At 45.7% G+C, this 27,581-nt stretch overlaps 1 protein-coding gene across 2 annotated transcripts in view; it reads right to left on the bottom strand.

The window, feature by feature from the left end:
* Window positions 1-1,840: 1,840 nt before the first annotated feature.
* RPN1 (ribophorin I) overlaps window positions 1,841-27,581 on the bottom strand; it is a 31,174-nt gene continuing 5,433 nt past the window's right edge. The window contains exons 2-10 of one of the 2 annotated variants that reach the window (XM_034957301.2): window positions 26,775-26,839; window positions 19,631-19,937; window positions 13,852-14,061; window positions 11,851-12,043; window positions 8,626-8,725; window positions 7,767-7,905; window positions 7,428-7,547; window positions 4,060-4,305; window positions 1,841-2,488 (exon numbers count right to left, since the gene is read on the bottom strand). In XM_034957301.2, the coding sequence (XP_034813192.2) occupies window positions 2,306-2,488; window positions 4,060-4,305; window positions 7,428-7,547; window positions 7,767-7,905; window positions 8,626-8,725; window positions 11,851-12,043; window positions 13,852-14,061; window positions 19,631-19,937; window positions 26,775-26,839 (1,563 nt within the window). In that variant the 3' untranslated portion in view covers window positions 1,841-2,305. Of the gene's footprint in view, window positions 4,306-7,427; window positions 7,548-7,766; window positions 7,906-8,625; window positions 8,726-11,850; window positions 12,044-13,851; window positions 14,062-19,630; window positions 19,938-26,774; window positions 26,840-27,581 lie in introns of both variants that reach the window. The other variant, XM_063602916.1, reaches the window with a different exon arrangement.

Genomic DNA, 27,581 nt, shown 5'->3' on the forward strand with positions numbered 1-27,581 from the left:
GGGGCTCCCAAGGCCGGGCGTGCGTGAGGCCAGGTCCACGGGCACACCACTGTGAACACTGATTAAACGTGGCCTCCACGGCTTCCAACCCCCAGGACAGGACCAACCCTCTGCCCCCGGCTCAGGCCAGAGCTCGGCGAGACCGTCGCTGTTTAACAAGCATTTGCTATACGCCACCTTGCATTATGACAGCATGTGACCCACACAGCCATCCTAGGAAGCAGGTAACAGCCCTACTCCATTTTGCACGGAAAGACTTGCCTGAGGTCACAGAGCGGCAGGCCTGGGATTTCCATCCAGGGATCCGACTGCAGAGCACGACTCTGGAGGGTCTTCCTTCTTGCTCCTCCCATCCTTCCACTGTCCTTGGATCCCCCATTTTCCCCCTGCACAATCTCCTAATCCCTATGTTCAACTTCTCATTTTCAACTGGATCTTTCCCAATGGCATTCAACACACCTGGTGTCCCCCACCTTAGAGTAGAACATTCAAGCAGCACAGCCTCCTGAAGGCCCTCACTCATCCCTTTCCCAGCCTGTTTGCGAAATGCTTTGTCAGGACTCAAAGTTAAGTCTCACTTCCGTCCAATTCCCATCCCCACACCAACACAGTTCTCAAGTCACCAATGGGTAAAAGGCTTCAGTGATCCACTCCTACAGCCAAAAGGCACTGCTCGGTCTCTTCAGCCTCAGATGGTTCACTCCTGGAAACATTTTTCCACTTGGCTTCATGACACCACAGTCCTGGTCTTTCTCGTCCCAGGTAAGGAGAGTCCTGGTCTTTGTCAACCCAGGTGGCCACTATTACTTTGTCGTCTTAATATTCAGTTCTGGATCTCTTCTTATTCTATACCCTTCCTAGGCACTGTCCCCTCCCACAGCCTCCTTCTCACCTTTTCCATAACCATGTCTAGGCCCGGCAGCCCCACATTTACCACTTGCACACCAGACCTTAGAATTCCAGGCCTGAATATCCACCTGCCCAGGGACATTCCCACTTGGATGTCCCGAGCACCTCCATTTTGCCATGTCTGAAACAGAATTCAGCATCAGTTCCTCACAACTGGTCTTCTACAGACTTCCCCAGTAATCCCTCAACCCACCTGCCAATATTTAAGCTGTAAGCCACTCATGCAAACATTCAATAACCCAACTACATGTCATAGATTGGTCTGAACACCTAGCTGTTAACATAAAGATGAGCATAAAAGATAAAACCCCTGCCCTATTGAAGCTAGTTCAGTAATCACACACATTCCAACTGTGGTATATGAGGTGGAGAAGAGGTACAAAGGAAAACGAGAGGGTACCACAGGACTTGACTGAGTGTGGCAGGCCACGGATGGCTCCCTGACACAGTAACCTTAAGTAACACAGCCTGAGGCTGAGCAGGAATTCATTAGGTGGACACAGGGAGTGAACTCCTGCAGAGAGGAAAGAGGGGCAGAAAGCCTGGCACTCACTGGCACTGTCGATTCCCCACATGACCTTTCAATCCCTTGCCTCTTGAGAGGAACCATCTCTGCTTTGCTCATCACTGTTTCCTTGATGCTGAGTAAAACATGACTCACAGGAAGGATGCAAAAACTACAAAAATGGAGGCCTCACTCCACTACTCCATTCTGTGACCTAAGCCACGTCAACTCTTTCAACACTCTGGCACCACTTTCAACACTCTGGTACTAGAATACCTCAGTGTTCTAATATGTAAAATGTAAATGCTTGCCTTGCAAACCTGCTGAGAAGCAAATCCATTATTTAATGAATAAAAAGCACTTGATAAAAGCACTATTCCCAAAATTAAGAATTAAATTATGAGAGATCTTCAACAGACCAAAAACAAATGTTCACAGTCCCTGCTTTATTTCCATTTGTTCACACACGCTTTAAAAAAAAAACAAAAAACACATGCACTCACACAATACCCAAACATCAGAATTAGAAGGGCATAAAACAGGGGGCTTTATAGGCTGAAAAAATATCCTAGACTTCAGAACAGAATACCAATCAAATATTGAAAATTCCTTTGTTCAAAACACAAAGATGTTTTGTTTTTAATGGGAGTTTTTTTAAAGTTTTCTTTTTTTTAAAAAAAAAAAAAAAGAAAGAGTTAAGGACAAACGGCAAGCTCACACTGCCTGACGCAGAGCCTGGTTTCTCTTCCTTGAAGGCCTTTTACAGATGTCAGCTTTCACTGGCCTCCATAGCTTTCACTGGCCTCCATGCACAACCTCCCACTACCACCCACTCTGCCTGCCACGGCAAAGTGCAGGCACCCTGGGCCCCCTGGAGGATGTGGGCAGGGGCTACAGGGCATCCAGGATGTGGTCGATCTTGGTGACCAGCTCCTGGCGCTTTCCTGAGATGAGCTTCTCATTCTCAATGTACGTGTCTTTCTTGAGCTTGCCAGCCACCAGGCGCTCAGCCTCCACCGCCGACTTCAGCACCAGCTCCTTGACCTGTGCATCCAGCTTCTGCATTTCGCTCACCTGGCCGAGGCAAGAGCAGGGCGGGACTTGTGAGCTGTCCTCCCACCCCACTCAGCAGGCCCCACCATCTCCCAGGCCTACAGACCCCAGAGCTCCACAGGTATCAGCCACAAATGCAGCCAACAGCACAGTGTCCCAGGGCAGCAGGGCTGGCTATGGAGGAAGATAGGCCTGGCTTCAAATGCCAACTTCACCACCCACAAGCCCCGTTCTTACGCCCTTGTGAACAAGCCCTGCACCATCCCTGGGCCTCATCTCCATTCTAGGACTCTGAGGACTGAGTATGAAACTACTTGGCAGCATCTATCATGCCCCCTGGCACATAGCAGCTCCTCTATGAACATCACTTCTCTCCCTGCAGCTTGTCAAATCAGTTCCAGGGATTCAATTAGGCAAAAGATCAATGGCAAGGGAAGGGGGGGTGACAGGCATTGTCACCTACTGTATGTCACATTGAGGACTGGTATAGTCACATTCATTCAACATTCAACAAATGTTTAGTGAGCCATGTCGCGCGGCACAATTCTAGGTTCCAGAAAACAGCACTAAGGACAGATAAGGGATCTTGTCCGCAGATGCTGACATATAATTAACACTTAAGTAGAAGAATAAATTGTTTCAGAAAGTGGTAGGCGTGGGCCAGGCACGGTGGCTCACATCTGTAATTCCAGTACTTTGGAGGCCAAGGCAGGCAGAACACTTGGGCTCAGGAGTTCAAGACCAGCCTGGGCAACATGGCGAAACCCCATCTCTACAAAAAATTAGCCAGGCATGGTGGTGTGCACCTGTGATCCCAGCTACTTGAGGTGGAAGGATCGCTTGAGCCTGGAGGTGGGGCTTGCAGTGAGCGGAGATTGCGCCACTACACTCCAGCATGGGCGACAGAGTGAAACCCTGTCTCAAAAACAAACAACAAAAAAAGTGGTAGGTGCTATGAGGAAATTCACACAGAGTGAGGAGAGGGAATGCCAGGGAGTGGACAGGGGAGTCAGTGACTCTGAGGGGCACCTCTGCGAAAAGGTTACTGTCCTCATTTACAGATAACTCCTTTACATAGCTTGTATCAGGACAGGGTTCTGAATATTTTGCATGCATTAACTCATTTCACACTCAGAACCCCTATGAGGGGCTAACAGCATTCCCATTTTATAGATGAGGAAACTGAGGCACAGAAGTTAGGTGACTTGGCCAGGTTTACAAACTCTGAATCAGAGCCTGGATTCAAACCTATTGATTCTAAAGTCTAGGTTCATTTTACCACACCATAAGCAGCCTGGGACCTAGAACAGTCTGGCCTCCAGGAGAGGATGCAGCTACTCTCAATACTGGCCACAAGGGCACACAGTGCTGACGAGGCTAGCAGAGCTTCCTCCACACCCAGCTCACAGCAGGACCCCAAAAATCCCTTTTTCCTCCACAAGGACTGGCACCACATGAAAAGCTATGGCCAGATGCAGTCTCATCCCACAAGCATGCAGGTAAGCAAGAGAGCTGCCCAGTGTCTGCCCTAGACAGAGCAGTGAGGCATGGAGGGCCCCAAGCCAAGCAACTCTGTGATGCCCGACACTTACTCTGTCGCACAGATCAGAGCCCTCTGTCTTCAGCCTGGACTGCAGCAGTGAAATCTCACTGGTCAAGGCCTTGTGTTCAGTCTCCAGGCTCTTCTTGCCACTGTTGAGGGTGGAGATGTCCCGGGATTGCTTGTACCTATTGACGGTCTCGTCAAAGTGACGGTAAAGGCCTATTCTCTTGTTGACCAGGGTCAAGACCTGCTCTGTGATGCAGGCTACCTTCATCCTGGCTTCTGCGGCTGGATCCTGAAGGAAGGAGAGGCACCATGTGTGACAACATCCAGGCTTGGGTCCACTCTGACCTTATCTCCCAAAGAACATCTGCCACCACCAGCCATCCAAAAATGAAATGCCACCTTCTTGGAAAGTCAAAGTCAAACCCCTACTGATACCTAATCTGGACCAGGTTCAGCAATGGGCAAAACTAGGGCCATAAAGATGAGCAGACCAGCCGGGCCTGGTGGCTCATGCCTGTAATCCCAGCACTTTGGGAGGCCAAGGTGGGCAGATCACGAGGTCAGGAGTTCAAGACCAGCCTGACCAATATGGTGACATCCCATCTCTACTAAAAATAGAAAAAAAAATTAGCCGGGCATGGTGGCGGGCACCTGTAATCTCAGCTACTCAGGAGGCTGAGGCAGGAGAGTCACCTGAACCCAGGAGGCGGAGGTTGCAGTGAGCCGAGATCGCACCACTGCACTCCAGCCTGGGCGACAGAGCGAAACTCCATCTTAAAAAAAAAGAAAAAAAAGATGAAGCAGACATTTCACTTCACAGTCCAGTAAGGCAGACAGATAGATGTGAACAAGGATGATAATGTCAGTGTGCCCTGCATATACATTACAGCAGTCTTGCCCATTTAATCAGCAGGAAACATTAGATAAACCAAAATTAAGGGACATTCTATAAAACTGGTCTCTACACCACAAATGTCAAGGTTATTAAACACAAAGAAAGGACCAGGAATGGTGGGTCACACCTATAATCCCCACACTTTGGGCAGCTGAGGCAGGAGGATCACTTGAGGTCAGGCGTTCAAGACCAGCCTGGGTAACATAATGAGACTCCGTCTCTACAAAAAAATATTTTGGCCAGGTGCAGTGGCTCACACCTGTAATCCCAACATTGTAGAAGGCCAAGGCAGGCAGATTGCTTGAGTCCAGGAGTTCGAGACCAGCCTAGCCAACATGGCAAAACCCCATCTCTAATAAAAATACAGAAAATTAGCTGGGCATGGTGGTGCATGCTTGTAGTCCCAGCTACTCAGGGAGCTGAGATGGTAGGATCTCTTTAGCCCAGGAGGTCGAGGCTGCAGTGAGCCCTGATCGTGCCACTGCACTCCAGCCTGGGTAACAGAGTGAGACTCTGTCTCGAGAAAAAAAAAAACATTTTTTTAATTAGCTGGGCATGATGGTATGCTCCTGTAGTCCCAAACTACTTGGGAGGATGAGGTGGGAGGATGGCTTGAGCCCAGGAGTTCGAGGCTGCAGTGAGCTGTGATTGATCGGGGGACAGTCAGCAAAATTATGGACTGGATGTTGGTCAACAGTACTAATTAACTGGCCAGTTAATAGTATTAACTAACTAATGGACAATTACATTACCCATTCTTTGAGGAAGAAGGCACAGAAGGCAGAACACACCACAAAGTTCTGAACGTGCTGTTCTACCAGATTTTTGGCAACATTACATTTCCTGAATTTGATCATTGTATTGTGATTATGTAAGAGAATACCCTTGCTCTCAGGCTACACACATGCTCAACTATTCAAGGGTAAAGGGGCACAACGTCTGCAACTTAACCTCCAATGATTCAGCAGAAATAATTACACACACACACGCACACACACACAGTTATTCCTCGAGCCCCCGCCCCCATCTCCGACTATCTGCACATACTCAAGTCCTGTAGTCAGCCCTGTTAAACCCAAGTATACAAAAAGTCAGCCCTCCACATATTTGGTTTCAGATCCCTCAAACACTGTATTGAGTATTGTATTTCCTATCTGCATTTGATTATAAAAATCTGACCAGGCACGGTGTCTCATGCCTGTAATCCCAGCACTTTGGGAGGCCGAGGCGGGTGGATCACGAGGTCAGGAGATTGAGACCATCCTAACACGGTGAAACCCCGTCTCTACTAAAAATACAAAAAATTAGCCGGGCGTGGTGGCACGTACCTGTAGTCCCAGCTATTTGAGAGGCCAAGGCAGGAGAATTGTTCGAACCCAGGAGGTGGAGGTTGCAGCAAGCCGAGAGCGCACCACTGCACTCCAGCCTGGGCAACAGAGCAAGACTCCGTCTCAGGAAAAAAAAAAAAAAAAAAAGAAAACGAAAAGAAAAAAATCTGCATATAAGTGGACCCACACAGTTCGGCTGGATCAACATCTTTGCTCACAGGTCCTACCAAAACCCCTCCCTGCTGTCTCACAAACATCAGCCCCTCCAACTGAATGCCCTTCCCCACCTTCTTTGCCTGTCACCTCCTCAGGGTAGCCTTGGGGCCTCCCAAGTTGCCCCACTAGAAGCACACCCTTGGTGCGCACCTGTGGTCCCAGCTACACAGGAGGCTGAGGCAGAAGAATCGCTCGAACCCGGGAGGCAGAGGTTGCAGTGAATGGAGATCGCGCCACTGCACTCCAGCATGGCAACAGAGCAAGACTCCATCTCAAAAAAAAAACATACGCTGTGCCTATCATCACATTCCACAGTCCTCAAGCACCAGCTGTGCTCATCTCCTCCACCAGGCCTCACCCACCTGACTACAATAAGTGCCTGGTACTAGTGCCTACCCTGGGGCATGGCGCCAAGAGCCCTAAGGAACAATGAGAGAATGAGAAATGGAGGAAGGAAGGAAGAACAGAGCAAGAGAATGACCTGAGGATAACAGCAGTGCAGCCTGGGGAGGACCAGGGAGCCACGGAGCCTGTCAGGGAGCAGAGAGTGGGGGTGGGGAGAACGGTGCTGACGGGGCCAGGTCAGTGGTTTCTGCTCCCAACAAGGAATCACCAAGGGGGAGGTGGGGAGGGAGAGGGGACTAAGAGGGGACTTCCACCTCCAAGTTCCACTGAATAACAAGAAGCAAAACAGCTAAATAAGCACCAATCTTTTCATGTTTTTCCTACCTCAACTGAGCATCCAAGTTACTCTGTCTCCAGAGCCAAAGCAAGACAGAAGCAGGGACTTAACCTCCTGTGCTGGTGACCACAAGCAACAAAAACAAAGTACCCTTCCGGCAAGGATGAGCACAGGCAGGGGTCTTTTGGCCATGGCGTCCTGCCCTGGGCTCACTGTGAGGATCAGTGCTCAAGCTGGTGAAATATTACCAAGGACACAAATGACAAGCAGGAAGAAGGCTGAGACGGTACCTTGGTGATGGAGAAGTCCAGCCGAACATAGATGATAACGGTGAAGAACAGGATGTAGAAGGCCGCCACCACCAGCAGGGGCTCCTGCAGCATGAGCACCTTGTTGAACGTGTAGTGGACCTGGGAGAAGCAAGAGGACAGGCTTCATCGGGGCTGTAGGGACACGGGAGCCTAGACTCACCCAGGCTGGCCCACTCAACCTGCTGCCCCACCCCAAGACCAGAAGACGCCATGAGCTCAAATGACTCCAGCCCAAGGAGGGACAGAGGGTGAGTTCTTGGCCCCAGAGCCCACTGTCTGGGGAAGACGCCATGGAAGGCAAACAGTGGAGCCACTCACCACAATGTCCTGAATGTGCTGTTCTACCAGATTTTTCTTGTAGGCAACAATCACAGGGCGGCCAAATGTGTCCAGATAGGTGTAGTGCAGCTCATCTGGGGCACGGCTGATTTCATAGGGACTATCAATTTCAATGTTCCTGGAAGAAGATGGGAATAAAATATAGCCTCCAACCAACTACATCAATAAACCAGATTTAGGATCAGAGAATTCCAAGGCTAAGGGGCCTTTCAAGATCACTAAATTCACACTCCTCCACTCTGCTCCCTTCCCAGCTATGGAGAACACCCACTCTCTTGAGACAGGGGAGCCAGTGCCAGAAAGCCCTTTGTTTTAAAGCCCTTGTCTGCTGGGGCAACAACTGTCCCTCTGAATCCTCCACTCCCAAGTTCTCACCGGTACTGGCCCCACTCCTTGGAGTCACAAAGTTGACACAGCTCTCCTGTACATCCTACCCAGTGAGTCCCTGGGAGGCTTGAACAGATGCCTCAAGAGCTGTTCTGAATGTTCTTTCTCTTCACATGAATAAGAGCTTCTTACGGGGCAGGGGACATGTCCTGCTTTTGTCTGCCCAGGCCCACTGTCCCTTCTCCTGGTAAACAGCACAGCCTGGATTTGCATGAGGAACTACTCTTCCACTATGGAACATTCTCCACAGGAAGAAAATCAAGGGGTCTCTCATTCTGGCAGTCAGAGTGGACATGTGACTCAAGAGAGGCCAAGTAGATGTTCCCTGATAAAGTAAATCTAGAGAAAAGTGACACAAAGACTGTGCCCCTAGAACATAGGCTCTCCTTAGGGTACCACAAGGGTACAACCAGAGAAATCGGGTGCAAAGGAGAGGAACAGTCACACTCACTTGGCTCCTTCAGGCAGGATGATCTTCACAGTCAGAGAATCTATCACTTGTTCATCAAACACATGGTCCACAAACCTCATCTTCAGTGCATACTGGTCACCTGAAGGATCGAGCAAGCATAAGCAATGATGTGGGAAACGGATCAAATGGGCAGGAGAGAAAGAAGTACAGGGGCTCACATAAAGACAGAGCAAGTAGACAACAAAACCAAAAACCCACGGACCATGTTTACAACAAAACCAGGCAACAAAGTATATCTCTACTGAACCCCATAACACAGAGACAGGGATGGGGGTCAAAACACCGACAGCCACAAGACCTTCACGTTATCACTGTCTGTGAAGGAGAACGCAGAGAGAAGAAACAGGGCAACTGATGGGCTTGAGAACAGCAGAACCCCAAAACACACAACCGGGATTCCCTAGAGAGCACAGCAGGCCAGTGTGAGGAGTGGCTGAAACTCGGAGCAGTTGTGCCCTGCCTAATGGTGAGTGAAACGGGCCTGCAGAAGGTCTACGAGTCTGCAGCAGTCTAGTCCCTGAGAGCAGAACTCCCCTTCTGGGACAGTGCCCTACAGTGAGGAGAAACTGCTCAACACAATCAAAAATGAGCATGATAGGGACAATGGAACTCAAAAACCGCACAGAGGAAAGCTCAGAAAGCAAGCCACATGTATTTGCACTAAAATAGCAGAGATCTGGGAAGGTACAAAAGCCACTCTAAACCATCCCTCCTTCGGAAAGGTCACATTAAAAATGATCAACAGACAGTGGCTCATGCCTGTAATCCCAGTACTTTGGGAGGCAGAGGCAGGCAGATCACCTGAGGTCAGGAGTTCAAGACCAGCCTGGCCAACATGGTGAAACCCCATCTCTACTAAAACTATAAAAATTAGCCGGGTGTGGTGGCACATGCCTGTAATCCCAGCAACTTGGGAAGCTGAGGTAAGAAAATCACTTGAACCCAGGAGGTGGAGGTTGCAGTGAGCTGAGATTGTGCCACCGTACTCCAGCCTGGGAAACAGTGCAAGACTCCATCTCAAAAAAAAAAAAAAAAAAAAAAAGATTAAGTTATATAAGAAAAATGGGATGAAAACAAGAACACCCCTGTAAGAAAATGAAAACATGCCAGCAAGACGCCCATAAAAACGAACCAGGAGACTGCTCCTGCTATTCCAAAACAAGCTAAAGGTATTAATAAAATCATGTAAGTCATGCAAGAACAATGTAAACAATAATTAGAAAAATTCAGGCCAGGCACGGTGGCTCACTCCTGTAATCCCAGCACTTTGGGAGGCTGAGGCGGGTGGATCACCTGAGGTCAGGAGTTCGAGACCAGCCTGGCCAACATAGTGAAACCCCATCTCTACTAAAAATAAAAAATTAGCTGGGCGTAGTGGCGCACGCCTGTAGTCCCAGCTACTCCAGAAGCTGAGGCAGGAGAATCTCTTGAACCCAGGAGGCGGAGGTTGCAATGAGCTGAGATCGCGCCAATACACTCCAGCCTGGGAGGTTACAGTGAACTGAGATCGCTCCACTGCACTCCAGCCTGGGCGACAGAGTGAGACAGAAAAAAAAAAAAAGAAAAATTCAGAAAAATGATAGAAATCAGGAAAAAAATTTAGAAATAAAAGAGGCATTTTAGGAATTAAGGCTGATTAAGATGGATTAGAGTGAATAACAACAAACAATAATGCTTTAACATAAATGCAAAGAACAGCAACTTTAATTATTTTTTAGAGACAGGGTCTTGCTCTGTCACCCAGGCTAAAGGGCAACTTCCTGGGCTCAAGTGTTACTCCTGCCTCAGCCTCCCGAGTAGCTGAGACTACAGGTGTGAGCCAGATAATTTTTCATTTTTAAAAATTTTTTTGTAGAGACCTGTTTTCACCATGTTGCCCCGGCTGGTCTCAAACTCCTGAGCGCAAGCAATCCTCCCACCTCAGCCTCCCAGAAAAGTTTTAAATGAAAAAACAGGCCTGGCACAGTGGCTTACACCTATAATCCCAGCACTTTGGGAGGCCAAGGCGAGCAGATCACTTGAGGTCAGGAGTTCAAAACCTGCCTGACCAACGTAGTTAAACCCCATCTCTACTAAAAATACAAAAAATAACCAGGCATGATGGCGGGTGCCTGTAGTCTCAGCTACTCGGGAGGCTGAGGCAAGAGAATCGCTTGAACCTAGGAGGCAGAGGTTGCAGTGAGCGGAGATCAAGCCAAGAAAAACAGATGTAGGTATTAACTGCAGACTAATAGATAAGGCAAATTGAATAGATTGAAAAGGGCAAAACTAAGGTACAGTATGTAGAGATATACACTTGGGTGATAAAACTACAAAGATATTCAAGAAAGTGATTACTCAAAGTCAGGGCAGTGACTTTGAGAAGGAAGAGGTACATGGAACACTTTTTGAGTAGCTAGCAAATTTTGATTTCTTGACGGGAGGGGGTGGGGAGCGGCACAAGGTCTTCCTCATAATAATTCACTGAGCTATACATTTTTTGTATGGTTTTCTGTATCTTATTTTTCAGTAAAAAGGTTTTAAAAAAAGACTTGGCCAGGCATGGTGGCTGTCACCTATAATCCTAGCACTTTGGGAGGCCGAGGCCTATGGATCACCTGAGGTCAGGAGTTCAAGACCAACCTGGCCAACATGGTGAAACCCCGTCTCTACTAGAAATACAAAAAATTAGCTGAGCGTGGTGGCGGGCACCTATAATCCCAGCTACTCAGGAGGCTGAGGCAGGAGAATCGCTTGAACCGGGAGGTGGAGGTTGCAGTGAGCCAAAATCGCACCATTCCACTCCAGCCTGGGTGGCAAGAGTGAGACTCCGTCTCAAAAAAAAGAAAGACTTGAAGAAAATATGACAAAATGTTTTCAATCATTAGTTCTGGGTGTTCATATAAAAGTGTTTTTTATTATTCTCTGAATTTTCATTTTTTAAATAACTCAAACACTATTTAAAGGAATTTCAGCGGTTCCATCTGATGACAGAACTGCAAGTAAGAAGAAGACTTTTACATACTGTTCGGATTGACTATCAAATGCATGTATTACTTTTACAATACTAACTCGTACCCACTTATAAAAAGTTGTTCCTGATAAACCAGCCTTCCTCAGAATGACAAATAAACACACCCCATCTATAAAGACTGATAATTGAAAGAAAAAAAATTCACGAAATTAAAGAAAAGGTTAGTTTCTCCCTTACTATTGAAGACTGACCCAAATTATAGAGGTACTCATAGCTTGGGAGGTTGTAGCCAACGATGTAATGGGTCTTCCACCCGCCAAAGAGAGGGAAGCGAGGCCGGATTTCCATCTCTACAGAGTCATCCAAAATAAGGAGGTGGCTGGTGGAAACATTGCCAATCTCATCCCGGTAATAAACATCCTGGGCAGCAGCAGGAAGGATGGTCTGCAAGAGAGTGGATATGCCCTTCTAAAACTCCAGGAACCAGCTGAGAGGAAATGATCCTAAACACAGAAGACTTCCTGCACCAAGATCCTCACATGGTACTACTTAATTAAAACAGTCCCCAAACATAAACAACCTAAAAAAGTCTAACTCTCCCCACAGAGGTTTGCGTCGACTTCTCAATCAAGGGTGCTAACTACCCAAATTCTTCTAAACAGTAAATAATTAAGGGAAATGCAAATACCTTTGTGAACATTGAAGACTTAATACAAAGGTAAAAATAATCTTGCAAGTTATTTTGCAGAGAAGAAAACTAAAGATAGAAGACGGAAGAAATTTCATCAAATTACTAGGTGGTAGGGTTACAGAAAGGGTTTTTTTTTCTACCTGATATGCTTTATTGTATCTTCCAAATCTGTCAGTGTATTTTGATCATGGGAGGAAGGTATAATACCTTTGTTCACATACTGACCCCTTCTATCATACATAAGTAAAAAAAAAAGTTTATAAGATTTCATTTATGGGACAAAAAAGATTTAAAAACTGTATATGCAATATGATAAAATGTTTTTTAAAAACACTACAAAAGAACAAAGAAATAGATCAAAATGTCAGCTGTGTTTGGGTGGCGCAGTACTATGAATATGCTTTTCCTTTTTCTATTCAAATTTTCACTTAAAAAATATGGTTTAGGCCAGGCACGGTGGCTCACGCCTGTAATCCCAGCACTTTGGGAGGCCAAGGCGGGCGGATCACAAGGTCAGAAGATCGAGACCATCCTGGCTAACATGGTGAAACCCCGTCTCTACTAAAAACACAAAAAATTAGCTGGGCATGGTGGCGGGCGCCTGTAGTCCCAGCTACTCGGGAGGCTGAGGCAGGAGAATAGCATGAACCCGGGAGGCAGAGCTTGCCGTGAGCCGAGATCGTGCCACTGCACTCCAGCCTGGGCAACAGAGCGAGACTCTGTCTCCAAAAAAAAAAAAGAAAATATGGTTTAGGCTGGGCATGGTGGCTCACGCCTGTAATCCCAGCACTTTGAGAGGCCAAGGCAGCTGGGCGCGGTGGCTCATGCCTGTAATCCCAGCACTTTGGGAGGCCGAAGTGGGCGGATCACCTGAGGTCAGGAGTTCGAGACCAGCCTGACCAACATGGAGAAACCCTGTCTCTACTAAAAATACAAAAAAAAATTAGCCAGGCTTGGTGGTGCATGCCTGTAATCCCAGCTACTCGGGAGGCTGAGGCGCGAGAATTGCTTGAACCTGGGAGGCGGAGGTTGTGGTGAGCCGAGATTGCGCCATTGCCCTCCAGCCTGGGCAACAAGAGCAAAACTCCGTCTCAAAAAAAAAAAAAAAAGAAAGAGAAGCCAAGGCAGGTGGATCACTTGAGGCCAGGAGTTCAAGACCAGCCTGGCCAACATGGTGAAACCCTGTCTCTACTAAAAATACAAAAATTAGCCAGGTGTAGTGGTGCATGCGTGTAATCCCAGCTATTCAGGAGTCTGAGGCAGAAGAATCACTTGAACCCAGGAGGCGGAGGCTGCAATGAGCAGAGATCACGCCACTATGCTCCAGCCTGGGTGGCAGAGTGAGACTCTGTCTCAAAGAAAAAAAAGAAAATGGCTTATTTATATATATGGGGGGGTATTTTTTAAGATTCTGTTGGTTTCTAACACTGCCAATCAACAAGATGAACATCAGTCAACCCTAAACAACTGCCTAAATATTTAGCTAGTTTCGAAAAGCAAAGAATAGGTAGCTGTGATAAAGTCCTCATTTCTCACAATGTCCAAGTTGAACATTCCATACCTTAAAAGAACGGATGGAGGATATTCCACTATCTGGCTGTCTCTGGTAATCATAGCGTGAGAAAGGCCCCTTAAGCACAGCTCCTGTGTGCTTTAAGTCCACATTTTCTTCCACAGCAATATTACCCCAGTGAGAGACTTCAATGACTCGGGTCATGCTGGTGATGGTCAGGAAAGGGCTGTTGTTCTCATAATGTACTTTAAAAGTATCCTGGAAGGAAGGAAACAAATAGTTCAAAGTTTTGGCAACAGAGAAAGCACCATTAGTTTAAATCAAATTGATTGGAGACAACCTATATATCAGCAACAGAATGGGTAAATTATGATGTATCTAACGTATGCAACATTTTAAAATTATGTTTACTAGGACTTCTTGCTAACATATGGGAATAAATATTCACGACATATTATTAACTCAAAAAATAGGACACAAAAAAATAATGTGTCTGGAGCTGATTGTATTAGGCAGTTTTGTAAGAGTTCTAAATAAGTGCATTATCTCATCTCATTCTCAAGACAATATGATGAAATAAGAACTACTTATCCCCATTTGACAAATAAAAATCTCAAGGCCTGGCAGTTTCCAATATCTTGTTCAAGGTCATAAACCTAAGTGGCAATACAAGGTCTGCTAAGTTCTGACTTCACTTTTTTTTCTTTCTTTTTGAGACAGAGTCTTGCTCTGTCACCCAGGCTGGAGTACAATGGTACAACCTCAGCTCACTGCAACCTCCGCCTCCTGGGTTCAAGCGATTCTCCTGCCTCAGCCTCCCTAGTAGCTGGGATTACAGGCGTGTGCCACCACATCTGGCTAATTTTTGTATTTTTAGTAGAGATGGGGTTTCACCATGTTGGCCAAGCTGGTCTCGAACCCCTGACCTCAGGTGATCTGCCCACCTTGGCCTACCAAAGTGCTGGGATTACAGGCATGAGCCACCGTGCCCAGCCAGCCATCGTGCCCAGCCTGATTTCACTCTTCTATGTGGTAAATACTACCTCTCAATAAGGCCCAACACACCTTGCTTCCCAAAAGTCCATGAAAAGGACAAGATCTATTTTGTTAGCTCTTACAACTAGTTTATTCGCTAGTTTATTCACTCATTCTATGACTAGATTTTTAAAAGTACAATTCACTCATAATCATATTTGATAGCATTTAATGCCAGTACAAGCAAGGGCATAAGGAAACCGGCAGTTTCACACACTGGAATCCTAAAAAATTGATTAAATCTTTTGAAAAACTACTTGGCAAAATACAGCAAGAGGTTTTTCTTTTTTTTTTCTTTTTTTAATTATAAACGGTCTCACTCTGTCACCCAGGCTGGAGTACAGTGGCACAATCTTGGCTCAATGCAGTCTCAACCTCCTGGGCTCAAGCAATCCTCCCACCTCAAGCCCCATGAGTGGCTGGGATTCCAGGTGCATGCCACCACGCCCAGCTAATTTTCTGTATTTTTTGTAGACATGGAATTTCACCATGTCCCCCAAGCTGGTCTCAAGCAATCTACCCACCTTGACCTCCCAAAGTGCTGGGATTACAAGCATAAGCCACTGTGCCCAACCAGCAAGAGATTTTAAAATGTTCATATCCTTCAATTTGAAAAACATTACTTCAGAAAATCCTGAGAATACAAAAATACATAACTTTTGTATAATATGCAGAGATGTATATTATAATATTAAATAGAAAAAACTGTTTAACTATAGAAACTTGGCAAATAAGCTCTAGGACATCAAATCAGTGAGTCAGCCACTTAAAAACGGTTTACAGGCTGGGCGCAGTGAAACTTTGGGAGGCCAAGGCGGGCAGATCACAAGGTCAGAAGTTTGAGACCAGCCTGGCCAATATGGTGAAACCCCGTCTCTACTAAAAATAGAAAAATTAGCCAGGTGTGGTGATGGGCGCCTGTAGTCCCAGATACTAAGGAGGCTGAGGTAGGAGAATCGCTTGAACCCGGGAGGTGGAGGCTGCAGTGAGCCGAGATTGTGCCACTGCACTCCAGCCTGGGCAACAGAGCGAGACTGTCTCTCAAAAAAAAACAAACAAACAAACAAACAAAAACAAAAACAACAAAACAAAAAAACTGTTTACAGGCCAGCCGGGCACAGTGGCTCACACTTGTAATCCCAGCACTTTGGGAGGCCAAAGTGGGTAGATCACTTGAGGTCAGGAGTTTGAGACCAGCCTGGCCAACATGGTGAAACCCTGTCTCTAACAAAAAATACAAAAATTAGCCAGGCATGGTCGCACATGCCTGTAAGTCCCAGCTACTGGGGAGGCTGAGGTGGGAGAATCACTTAAACTCAAGAGGCAGAGGTTGCAGTGAGCTGAGATTGCACCACTACACTCCAGCCTGGGAGAGAGTAAGACCCTGTCTCAAGAAAAAAAAAAAAAGGTTGACAAAGGTAATGTAGTAATATGTAAAATGTTTAGAGAATATTCTAAGTGGCAAAGGTATTACACGATACTTTATACATAATATGACATTAAGCATAATAAGTACATTAAAAAGCCCTATGCTTAGACACGACTCAGGTACTAAAATGTCCATAGTGTCGATAGTGGTTGTGAACTGACCTCAAATCTTCCTTTTTGCCAAATGGTCTCCATAAACCATTTTTTTTTTTTTTTTTTTTTTTGAGACAAACTCTCACCCTGTCGCCCAGATTGGAGTGCAATGACGCGATCTTGGCTCACTGCAACTTCCACCTCCCAGGTTCAAGTGATTCTCCTGCCTCGGCCTCTCAAGTAGTTAGAATTACAGGTGCACGCCACCATGCTCAGCTAATTTTTTTATCTTTAGTAGAGACGGGGTTTCACCATGTTGGCCAGGCTGGTCTCGAACTCCTGACTTCGTGATCCGCCAACCTTGGCCTCCTAAAGTGCCAGGGTTACAGACCTGAGCCACCGCGCCCAGCCTCTCATGAACGTTCTATTAACTTAAAATGGAGGAAAGTGGAAAACCCCAAATATTTATATTTTTAAAAGCCTGCGTAGAGGAAAATCAAATCAGTGTCCCAACATGAACTCTCACTCAGTTTGAAGTAAAAGAAATCATGCAGTTAGAGAAAGCACAGCTCAGAGTGGCAAGGCTGTCATCTTCACAGTGGGCACGTGGGCCCTGGGCACTCTGCAACCACAACAGGAGGCACAGAGACCCTATCTCTCCCCAAAAACAACCCCACCGTGCAACAATATACATAGGGAGCTATGTTTTGAGACATGGAGGAATATAAGTATGTTTACTACAAATCCTCATACATTTAGAAGGAAACACTAGAAGAATAAACCTAAAGCTAACATAAATGGTTACCAAGGAGAACAAATGAATGGGAGAATTGGAAGCAAGAATTCTCTGACTATAATTTTTTTTTTTTGGAGACAGAGTCTTGCTCTGTTGCCCAGGCTGGAGTACAGTGGCACAACCTTGGCTACCGCAACCCCTACCTCCTGGGTTCAAGCAGTTCTCGTGCCTCAACCTCCCTAGTAGGTGGGACTAGAGTTGAGTGCAACTACACCCAGCTAATTTTTGTATTTTTAGTAGAGATGAGGTTTCACCATGTTGGCCAGGCTGGTCTTGAACTCCTAGCTTCAAGTGATCTGCCCGCCTCAGCCTCCCAAAGTGCTGGGATTACAGGCGTGAGCCAGTGCGCCTGGCCCTATAACTTGAGATACACACACACACACACACACACACACACACACGTGTATATATAAAAAAATGGTACACCTGGCCTTATATATATACGTGTATGTATATATATAAATATATAAGTGCACTTATATATATAAGGCCATATATACATATATATATGCACCTGGCCTTTTAACTTGTTATATAAAACTTGTTATGTATAATTTTGTTACATACAACTTGTTATATATGATTTTGTTACATACAACTTGTTATATATGATTTTGTTACATACAACTTGTTATATATGATTTTGTTACACATAACTTGTTATATATGATTTTGTTACATATAACTTGTTATATGATTTTGTTACACATAACTTGTTATATATAATTTTGACTATGAAATCATGTTGTTTTCATATTCAAAAAATTACGTTAATAAAAAGTTCTTAAAAGTTTAAAACAACCCAAAACGAACAGCCCTAACTATGTATCAAACTGACATTTGAAACATAAAAAACAGGCTGGGCGCAGTGAGTCACACCTGCAATCACAGCACTTTGGGAGGCCCAGGCAGGCGGATCACCTGAGCTCAGGAGTTCAAGACCAGCCTGGCCAACATGGAGAAACCCCGTCTCTACAAAAAATACAAAAATTAGCCAGGTGTGGTAGCGGGCACCTGTAATCCCAGCTACTCAGGAAGCTGAGGTAGGAGAATTGCTTGAACCCAGGAGGCAGAGGTTGCAGTGAGCTGAGATTGCCCCACTGTACTCCAGTCTGAATGACAGATCAAGACTCCTTCTCAAAAAAAATAAAATAAAATAAAGACAAAAAAACAAAGAAACCATTATTTCAAGTAGCATTAGAACAAAGTATTTTGATTGCACATCCTTGGTGACACATGTTCTAAACACACAGAGAGATGCAAAGACATCTTTTTTTTAGAGTAGGGTGGTGCAATCATAGCTAACTGCAGCATTAACCTCCTGGGCTCAAGTAATCCTCCCGCCTCAGCCTCCCAAGTAGCTGAGACTACAGGAGTGTGTCACCATGCCCAGCTTATTATTTTTTGTAAAAATGAGGTCTCACTATGTTGCCCAGACTGGTCTTGAATTCCTGGGCACAAACAATCCTCCCATATTGGCCTCCCAAAGTGCTAGGATTATAGGCATGAGCCACTGCACCCAATGCAAAGAAATCTTAAACGTCTAAAATACCCATATTTTTTAGAGATGGTATAGAAGTAGGTAAAAAGACATGACTGCTGAGATTTGCTTTAAAATCCTCTAGCAAAAAGGCCAGGGACCATGGCTCATGCCTGTAATCCCAGCACTTTGGGAGACCAAGGCAGGAAGATCACTTGGGCCCAGGAGTTTGAGACTAGCCTGGGCAATAAAGCAAGATCCCGTCTCTACAACAAAAATAAAAAATTAACTGGGCATGGTGACACACACCTGTCACTCCAGCTACATGGGAGGCTGAGCTGGGAGGATGGACTGAGCCCAGGAGTTTGAGGTTACAGTGAGCTATGATTATGCCACTGTACTCCAGGCTGGGCAACAGAGCAGGATCCTGTCTCTTAAAAAAAAAATTTTTTTTAAGTACTCCACCAAAGAAAAAAAGAGGTAGGTTAATTATGGTAACCTGATAACCACTGAATCTAAGTGACGTGTGTGGGAGTTTATACTAGTCTTTGTACTTTGGCATGTTTGCGATTTGCCATAGTAACAAAATCTTTGTAAGCCTTAATTGCTCCCTCTCTCAAGTTCCAACCGAGGCCCAACATTCAAGGATGGCCCTCAACCACTCCGACAGCTTTGCTACCCCAGTATCTGCCCAGGCACACCATCTCAAAGCCTTTGTCCCTCTTACTGCCTCTGCGTGGAATGCCTTGCTTCCATCTCCCGCAACACCCATTCCACCTCTCCAAATGCTACCCCTAGCCTCTACCTGTGATCCCCCAAGGAGAAACAAGACCCCCATAGAGTCATTTCACTGCAGGTTAAACACTTTTGGGATGACCTTAGAAATGACTGCAGATTTCATCCACCCCACACCACCCAAGCCTATCAACCAGTAGTCACTCTGCAAGACATTCTCTGAAGCAGACAGGGATGGGCTGGACTCCACCTGAGCTTACCTGACTATAGGCAGGCACATCTCTGAAAGGCCCATAATCCAGTAGGTCCTCAGAGCGCGTGGGGTTCCCCAGCTTGGTGTAGCTCTCCACATTTCGAGAGGCAAGCTTCACACGCATGGTTTGTGTCTTCGTTGGATAGGGAGAGTAGAAATAATGGTTCCCCTCAAACACCACAAACTGTTTCTCTGACTGGGTGATCTGGGTTGGATACGGCTGAAGCACATGGGTGTAGACTGTTTCCACAATGACTGAAATCTTGGCCCCAGGATCAAGAGCAACTGGGAGCTTGACTGTGAAGAATCTCCCACTAAAGGAAGAACAAGGCAAGAGAGACTGAGGATACTGAAAACAGTAGTAGCAGTTCAAAGTCACAACAAAATTTTGAACCAAAGACAAAAGCAATTATCTTTAAGAGATCACCTTTTCCTTTTGGAGATGGAGTCTCACTCTATCACTCAGGCTGGAGTGCAATGGTGCGATCTCGGCTCACCGCAACCTCCACCTCTTGGGTTCAAGCGATTCTCCTGCCTCAACCTCCCGAATAGCTGGGATTACCTATTAGAATGTTTTTAACTTTTGTTCCATTGTTGAACATTTACACTGTTTTACACTCTTGCTATTTATAAACAGCCCTGAGAGAAACAGCTAGATATCTGTCTTAGAAGACTTAAATTATTTTTTTCTTTTTTTGAGACAGAGTGTTGCTCTGTCGCCCAGGCTGGAGTGCAGTGGCACGATCTCAGCTCACTGCAACCTCCACCTCCCAGGTTCAAGAGATTCTATTGCCTCAGCCTCCTGAGTAGCTGGGACTACTGGCACCTGCCACCATGTCCTGTTAATAAAAGACTTAAATTACTGTATTAAAGGTGATCTCTTGGCTGGGTGCAGTGGCTCATGCCTGTAATCCCAGAACTTTGGGAGGCCAAGTCAGGTGAATTTCCTGAGGTCAGGAGTTCCAGACCAGCCTGGCCAACATGGCAAAACCCTGTCTCTATTAAAAATACAAAAATTAGCTGGGCTTGGTGGTGCACACCTGTAGTCCCAGCTACTCGGGAGGTTGAAGTGGGAGGATCACTTGAACCCGGGAGGCGGAGGTTGCAGTGAGCCAAGATAGCGCCACTACACTCCAGCCTGGGTGACAGAGAGAGACTCCATCTCAAAAAAAAAAATTTTAATAGAACCACACAACAGAATATTGACAGTCGTTAGAAATATGGCTTCACACAATAGAATATTGGCAGTCATTAGAAATATGGCTAACCTACATATCTATATTAACATGGAAAGATGTCCATGTACAATGTAAATAATGAAAATCTGTTTACAAATGACAAAGAATAACTCCATTTAAAAACATACATAGACCCGGGGAGGGTGGCTTACGCCTGTAATCCCAGTACTTTGGGAGACCGAGATGGGTGGATCACGAGGTCAGGAGATCAAGACCAACCTGGCTAACACAGTGAAAGCCCATCTCTACTAAAAATACAAAAAAAAATAGCCGGGCATTGTGGCGGGCACCTGTAGTCCCAGCTACTCCGGAGGCTGGGGCAGGAGAATAATGTGAACCCAGAAGGCGGAGTTTGCAGTGCGCCGAGATCGTGCCACTGCACTCCAGCCTGGGCGACAGAGCGAGATTCCGTCTCAAGAAAAAAAAAAAAAAATGAATGAATGTAAAGAATAGTATTTCAAGGAATGTTCAACAAAATGTTAATGGTAACTGTCTCAAGGTTGTAGAATAAGTTTAGTTTGTCTTTTCCAATTTTATTTTATTTTTTATTATTATTATTTTTTGAGACGGAGTCTTACTCTTGTAGCCCAGGCTGGAGTGAAATGGCACAATCTTGGCTCACTGCAAACTCCGCCTGCTGGGTTCAAGTGATTCTCCTACCTGAGCCTCCCCAGTAGCTGGGATTACAGGCGTCCGCCACCACGCCCAGCTAATTTTTGTGTTTTTAGTACAGAGGGGATTTCGCCACGTTGGCCAGGATGGTCTGAACTCCTGACCTCAGGTGATACACCCGCCTCGGGCTCCCAAAGTGCTGGGATTACAGGCATGAGCCACTGCGCCAGGCCCTAATTTGTCTTATAAGGAGCTTGTATCATCCTCATATTAAGAAAAAAATAAAGCTACTAATATTTTAAAGAAAAACAGATGGCTGACCAGCCTTACCAACAAGGTGAAACCCTGTCTCTACTAAAAGTACAAAAATTAGCCGGGCGTGGTGGCAGGCACCTGTAGTCCCAGATACTCGGGAGGCTGAGACAGGAGAATTGCTTGAACCTGGGAGGCGGAGGTTGCAGTGAGCCGAGATTGTGCCACTGCACTCCAGCCTGGGTGACGGAGCGAGAATCCATCTCAAAAAAAAAAAAAAAAAAAAAAGGAAAAAAAAGAAAAACAGATGGCCTGGAAACTTAAAATTCACAGGGTACTAATTCTAAACTGAATCAGTTTTCCAAGCCAGGAGAACAATTTTTAGAAGACGTAGAAACCACTAGTGAAAAATTGAATTAATAAGCTTCAATGAGTTTGTCCTCAAAGGTGAGAACATGGATCACTCTTCCTGATATGACTTTATAGAACACAAAACTTGCACGTCTTTATCAGTCACACCATTATATTTCATATTACAACTGTGACGTTCACTACTCAAAATATAAGTAGCGGCATCTTCTCCTCAGGACAGTCTTAACCAATTCTTAGTTTCAAGTCCCAAATGTGTTTCTCATCCCACTCTCTGTCCTGAATTCTAAAATCAAATTTTCAAATGTTTACTAGACAGCTCCACTGACCACCCCACATGCAATTCAACAAAACCTTATCATTCATGATCCCAAGTCTTGATCTCTCTTAATACCACTGCCATCTGATCAACCTTAAGCTAGAAACCCAGGCATTTTCTGATGCCTCACTCTGCCCTGTCCCCAATACCTGGGCAATCCTGCCTCAGAAATTCCTCTCAGACCCATCCCTTCCTTTGCCTCCTCCTCCATTCAAACCAATACCATGTGCCTAGACTACTGCATCTCTTCCTATTAATCTCCTAATCTCCCTTCCCCCCAGCCCATCTACACAATCTCAAATCAACATTCCCACATTCATTTTACAAGTTGTTAAATGCTGCCACATAATTTAATTTTGCTTTGATAATTCAGAAGACAAATCAGAACCTTTCAGCACTCCAAGATCATTAGGAACATCAAGTCTTACCAAAATGTGGAAGCACCAGCTAATGAAGGTTTTTCAATCAATAAAAGGCTAGACAACACAGAACTGTCTAAACTGATGTATATGGAGCAGGTCTTTTTTTTTTTCGTGTAGCTCTTCTCTAGCTGGATCTAATGGGAGAACATTGTGTGAATGACTTGGGTTTTTTACTCATGTACTCAAACTGATTTACTGAGAACCCCATATAGGTCAGTTTCTGTGGCAGGATGAGGTGATAAAGACAAATTCATATAATGTATGCACATATAACTAGAAATGAATAAAATGGTAAGCTATGAAAAAAAATTTTTTAATGTTCCCAACTGTGGGCTTTAAGGACAAAGGCCACGCCTTTAATAATGGTTCAGAGCAGTCCTTAAACTGAACTCAACCCAACCTACACAGCTTCACCTTCCTCTGAGCAAGAGCCACTCTGAAAGCCCAGTTAACTAAACACACCATGAAATGTCAACCCTCCGTATCTTTACAGATATCTCTGCTTGAAATGTTCCTTCCATTCCATTAGCCTTCTTTGTGATTAATTCAAAATTTATTAAGTGCTTACTAAGGCTCCAAGTACATTATATATATTGATTTAGTGAATCTTTTTTTTTTTTTTTTTTTTTTTTTGAGACGGAGTTTTGCTTTTGTTGCCCAGGCTGGCAATGGCACAATCTCGGCTCACCGGAACCTCTGCCTCCCGGTTCAAGTGGTTCTCCTGCCTCAGCCTCCCGAGTAGCTGGGGTTACAGGCATGCACCACCACTCCTGGCTAACTTTTTTGCATTTTTAGTAGAGATGGGGTTTCTCCATGTTGGTCAGGCTGGTCTCGAACTCCCAACCTCAGGTGATCTGCCTGCCTCGGCCTCCCAAAGTGCTGGGATTACAGGCGTGAGCCACCACGCCTGGCCAATTTAGTGACTCTTAGCCATGATCATATCAGGTAAACACTATTATTTTACTGATGAGGAAACTGAGGAAAACGCTAGTAAACATAACAGGGCTAGGATTTGATCCCAGGCAGTAAAGATGCAAAAACCACAGTCCTAATAACTAAGTTACCTTGCCTATCCAAGACGCTACAGGCCAGCAGCTAGAGCCAATAAACACAGACAGGGTACTCAGACAGCCTCAGAGAGGGAGAGGAGTCTCTTAAAGCAAGAGAAAGCAATTTTAATAGCGACTTATTTAAAGCTAACTCTCAGATCTTACAGCCTCGGGGCTGGTGAGATGCCTACTTCATACACTCAGTGGAAAATCAAGATAATCACCAAGAAAAATCGAGATAATCACCACGCATTAAAATGTGGCTCCTGAGAGGATGCTGCTGTACATGAACTCAAAGTAATTCAAGGATTAAACTTAACTACCAAAGAAAGACAACTATGAAGATAACACGGAAAACAAAAAAGGTGGCCAGGTAGTGGCTGATACCTGTAATCCTAGCACTCTGGGAGGCCAAGGCAGGTGGATCACCTGAGGTCAGGAATTCAAAACCAGCCTGGCCAACATAGTGAAACCCTCTCTCTACTAAAAATACAAAAAAATTAGCTGGGCCTGGTGGTGAACACCTGTAATCCCAGCTACTCGGGAGGCTGAGACAGTAGAATCACTTGAGCCTGGGAGGCAGAGGTTGCAGTGAGCCAAGATCGCACCACTGCATTCCAGCCTGGGCGACAGACCGAGACTCCAACTCACAAAAAAGAAAAGAAAAGATATACTCACATAAAAAAAAAAGGGGTCAGGCGCAGTGGCTCACAACTGTAATCCCAACACTTTGGGAGGCCGAGGCGGGTGCATCACCTGAGGAGTTCGAGACCAGCCTGGCTAACATGGTGAAACCCCATTTCTACTAAAATTACAAAAAATTAACTGGGCGTTGTGGCACGCACCTGTAATCCCAACTACTTGGGAGGCTGAGGCAGGAGAATCGCTTGAACCCCAGAGGCGGAGGTTGCAGTGAGCCGAGATCACGTGCCATTGCACTTCAGCTTGGGCAACAAGAGGGAAATTCCGTCTCAAAAAAAAAAAGAAAAAAGAAAAAAGGGCCAAGAGCAGTGGCTCACACCTGTAATCCCAGCACTTTGGGAGGCCGAGACGGGCAGATCACCTGAGGTCAGGAGTTGGAGAACAGTCTGGCCAATATGGAGAAATCCCATCTCTACTAAAAATACAAAAATTAGCCAGGTGTGGTAGCGGACGCCTATAATCCCAGTTACTCAGGAGCCTGAGGCAGGAGAATCGCTTGAACCTAGGAGGCTGAGGTTGCAGTGAGCCGAGATCACGCCACTGCACTCCAGTCTGGGCAACAAGACCAAGACTCCATCTCCAAAAAAAAAAAAACAAAGATAGGTAGGATCACACAGTAATTGAAACTATGGGGCCAGGAGTGGTGGCTCACACCTGTAATCCCCGCACTTTGGGAGGCTGAGGCAGGCAGATCACCTGAAGTCAGAAGTTCGAGACCAGCCTGGCCAACATGGGGAAACCCGTCTCTACTAAAAACACAAAACTTGTGGGGCACGGTGGCTCACACTTGTAATCCCAGCATTTTGGGAGGCCGAGGCGGCAGATCACCTGAGGTCAGGAGTTCAAGACCAGCCTGACCAATATGGTGAAACCCCATCTCTATTAAAAATACAAAAATTAGCCAGGTGTGCTGGTGCATGCCTGTAATCACAGCTACTCGGGAGGCTGCGCAGGAGAATCACTTGAACCCGGGAGGAGGAGGTTGCAGTGAGCCAAGATTGCGCCATTGCACTCCAGCCCAGGCAAAGACAGCAAAACTCTCTCAAAAAAAAAAAAAAAAATACAAAAATACAAAAATTAGCCGGGCATGGTGGCACACGCCTGTAATCCCAGATACTTGGGAGCCTGAGGCAAGAGAATCACTTGAACCATCGCACCACTGCACTCCAGCCTGGGCAACAGACACTGTCTCCAAAAAATAATAAGAATAATAACTAATAAGTTCCAGGCTCCACGCTAGGTGCTGAGGTCTGAGCAAACAACTATGCAAGTTTAACCCCACCCAGCCTTCACAGTAGGCCTTCAAAGAAGTTACCACTTTGAATGCCCTGAAGGCTTAGGGGTGAGGTATCCAGGGGGAAGGTTGTCTGCCCCATGGAAGCAGAATGGTAGCCAACCACAGATAGGAGAATACTTGCTGAGGCAAACAGCTTGGAGTTCTCACATAAAGCTCTGTGGAACCAGGAGGGAGAACTGATCTGATACAGAAAGTAACTACTTTCTTCCTATAAAACAAACTGCCACTGTTTAGGGGAATCCAATTTCAGCATTAGTAATGAGAAGTCATAAATGAGTCCAGAATATATTACAGCATGTTGCTTATTATCACATACATTAATTAAAACATCCTCGGTGGGGCGTAATGGACTCACGCCTATAATCCTAGGACTCTGGGAGGCAAAGAACTGCTTGAGGACAGGAGTTCAAGACCAGCCTGGGTGACATGGCAAAACCCAGTGCCTACTAAAAATACATACATATACACACACACATATTAGCCGAGTGTGGTGGTACACACCTCTAGTCCCACCTATTTGGGAGGCTGAGGGAGAAGGACGGTTTGAGCCCTGGAGGTGGAGGTTGCAGTGAGTCAACATGGCACCATAGTAATGCAGCCTGGGCAACAGACCCTGTCTCAAGAAAAAAAAAAAAAAAAATCTCTAGGACAGATGCAGTGGTTCACACCTGTAATCCCAGCACTTTGAGAGGCCAAGGATGGCTTGAGCTCAGGAGTTCAAGACCAGCCTGGGCAACATAGCTAGACCTCCTCTCTACAAAAAAAAAAAAAAAAAAAACCCTGTAATAAAGCAGGCACTTCCTAAGCAACTCTCCTAGTTTATGATCCCATATGATCCCAACCCTGACATAACCTTTAACAAGAGACAAGGTATATTGTTTGTCAGCTTACCTTTTACCCTTAATTTTGGTTTCACGTACTTCCAAATTGTTCTCTTCCTCATCTTCTCCCTTTACCTACAACAGAAAAAGACAGTTTATTATTCATGTCTTTTGGCTTCTAAATTTTGAGTCAATAATTAACCAAGTGCTTTAGAACATCCCCATTAAAGCAGTCAAACTACCAGAACTTTTTAGAGATTGAATTTTCTTTTCAGTAACAATTTTTTTTTCTCTGAAACACAAGAATATTGTCAAAGACTTACTTTTACAAAGTGGCATATGGCCAGGCGCAGGGGCTCACACCCGTAATCCCAGCACTTTGGGAGGCCAAGGTGGGCGGATCACCTGAGGTCAGGAGTTCGAGACCAGCCTGACCAACATGGAGAAACCCCATCTCTACTAAAAATACAAATTAGCCAGGCATGGTGGCACATGCCTGTAATCCCAGCTACTCGGGAGGCTGAGGCAGGAGAATTGCTTGAACCCGGGAGGCAGAGGTTGCAGCCAACTGAGATGGCGCCATCACACTACAGCCTGCATAACAAGAGCAAAATTCCATCTAAAAAAAAAAAAAGTGGCATAAAACCGCTATAAATGAGTAACATTTTCCTGAATGATGAAATACACACAGCTGGGTGTGGTAGCTCACACCTGTAATCCCAACACTTTGGGAGGCTGAGGCGGGAGGATCACCAGGTCAGGAGTTTGAGACCAGCCTGGCCAGTATGGTGAAACCCCGTCTCTACGAAAAATACAAAAATTAACCAGGCGTGGTGGCGCTCGCCTGTTGTCCCAGCTACTAGGGAGGCTGAGGCAG

The sequence above is a fragment of the Pan paniscus genome, chromosome 2 (assembly GCF_029289425.2).
Source record: "Pan paniscus chromosome 2, NHGRI_mPanPan1-v2.0_pri, whole genome shotgun sequence".
NCBI classification, from domain to species: domain Eukaryota; kingdom Metazoa; phylum Chordata; class Mammalia; order Primates; family Hominidae; genus Pan; species Pan paniscus.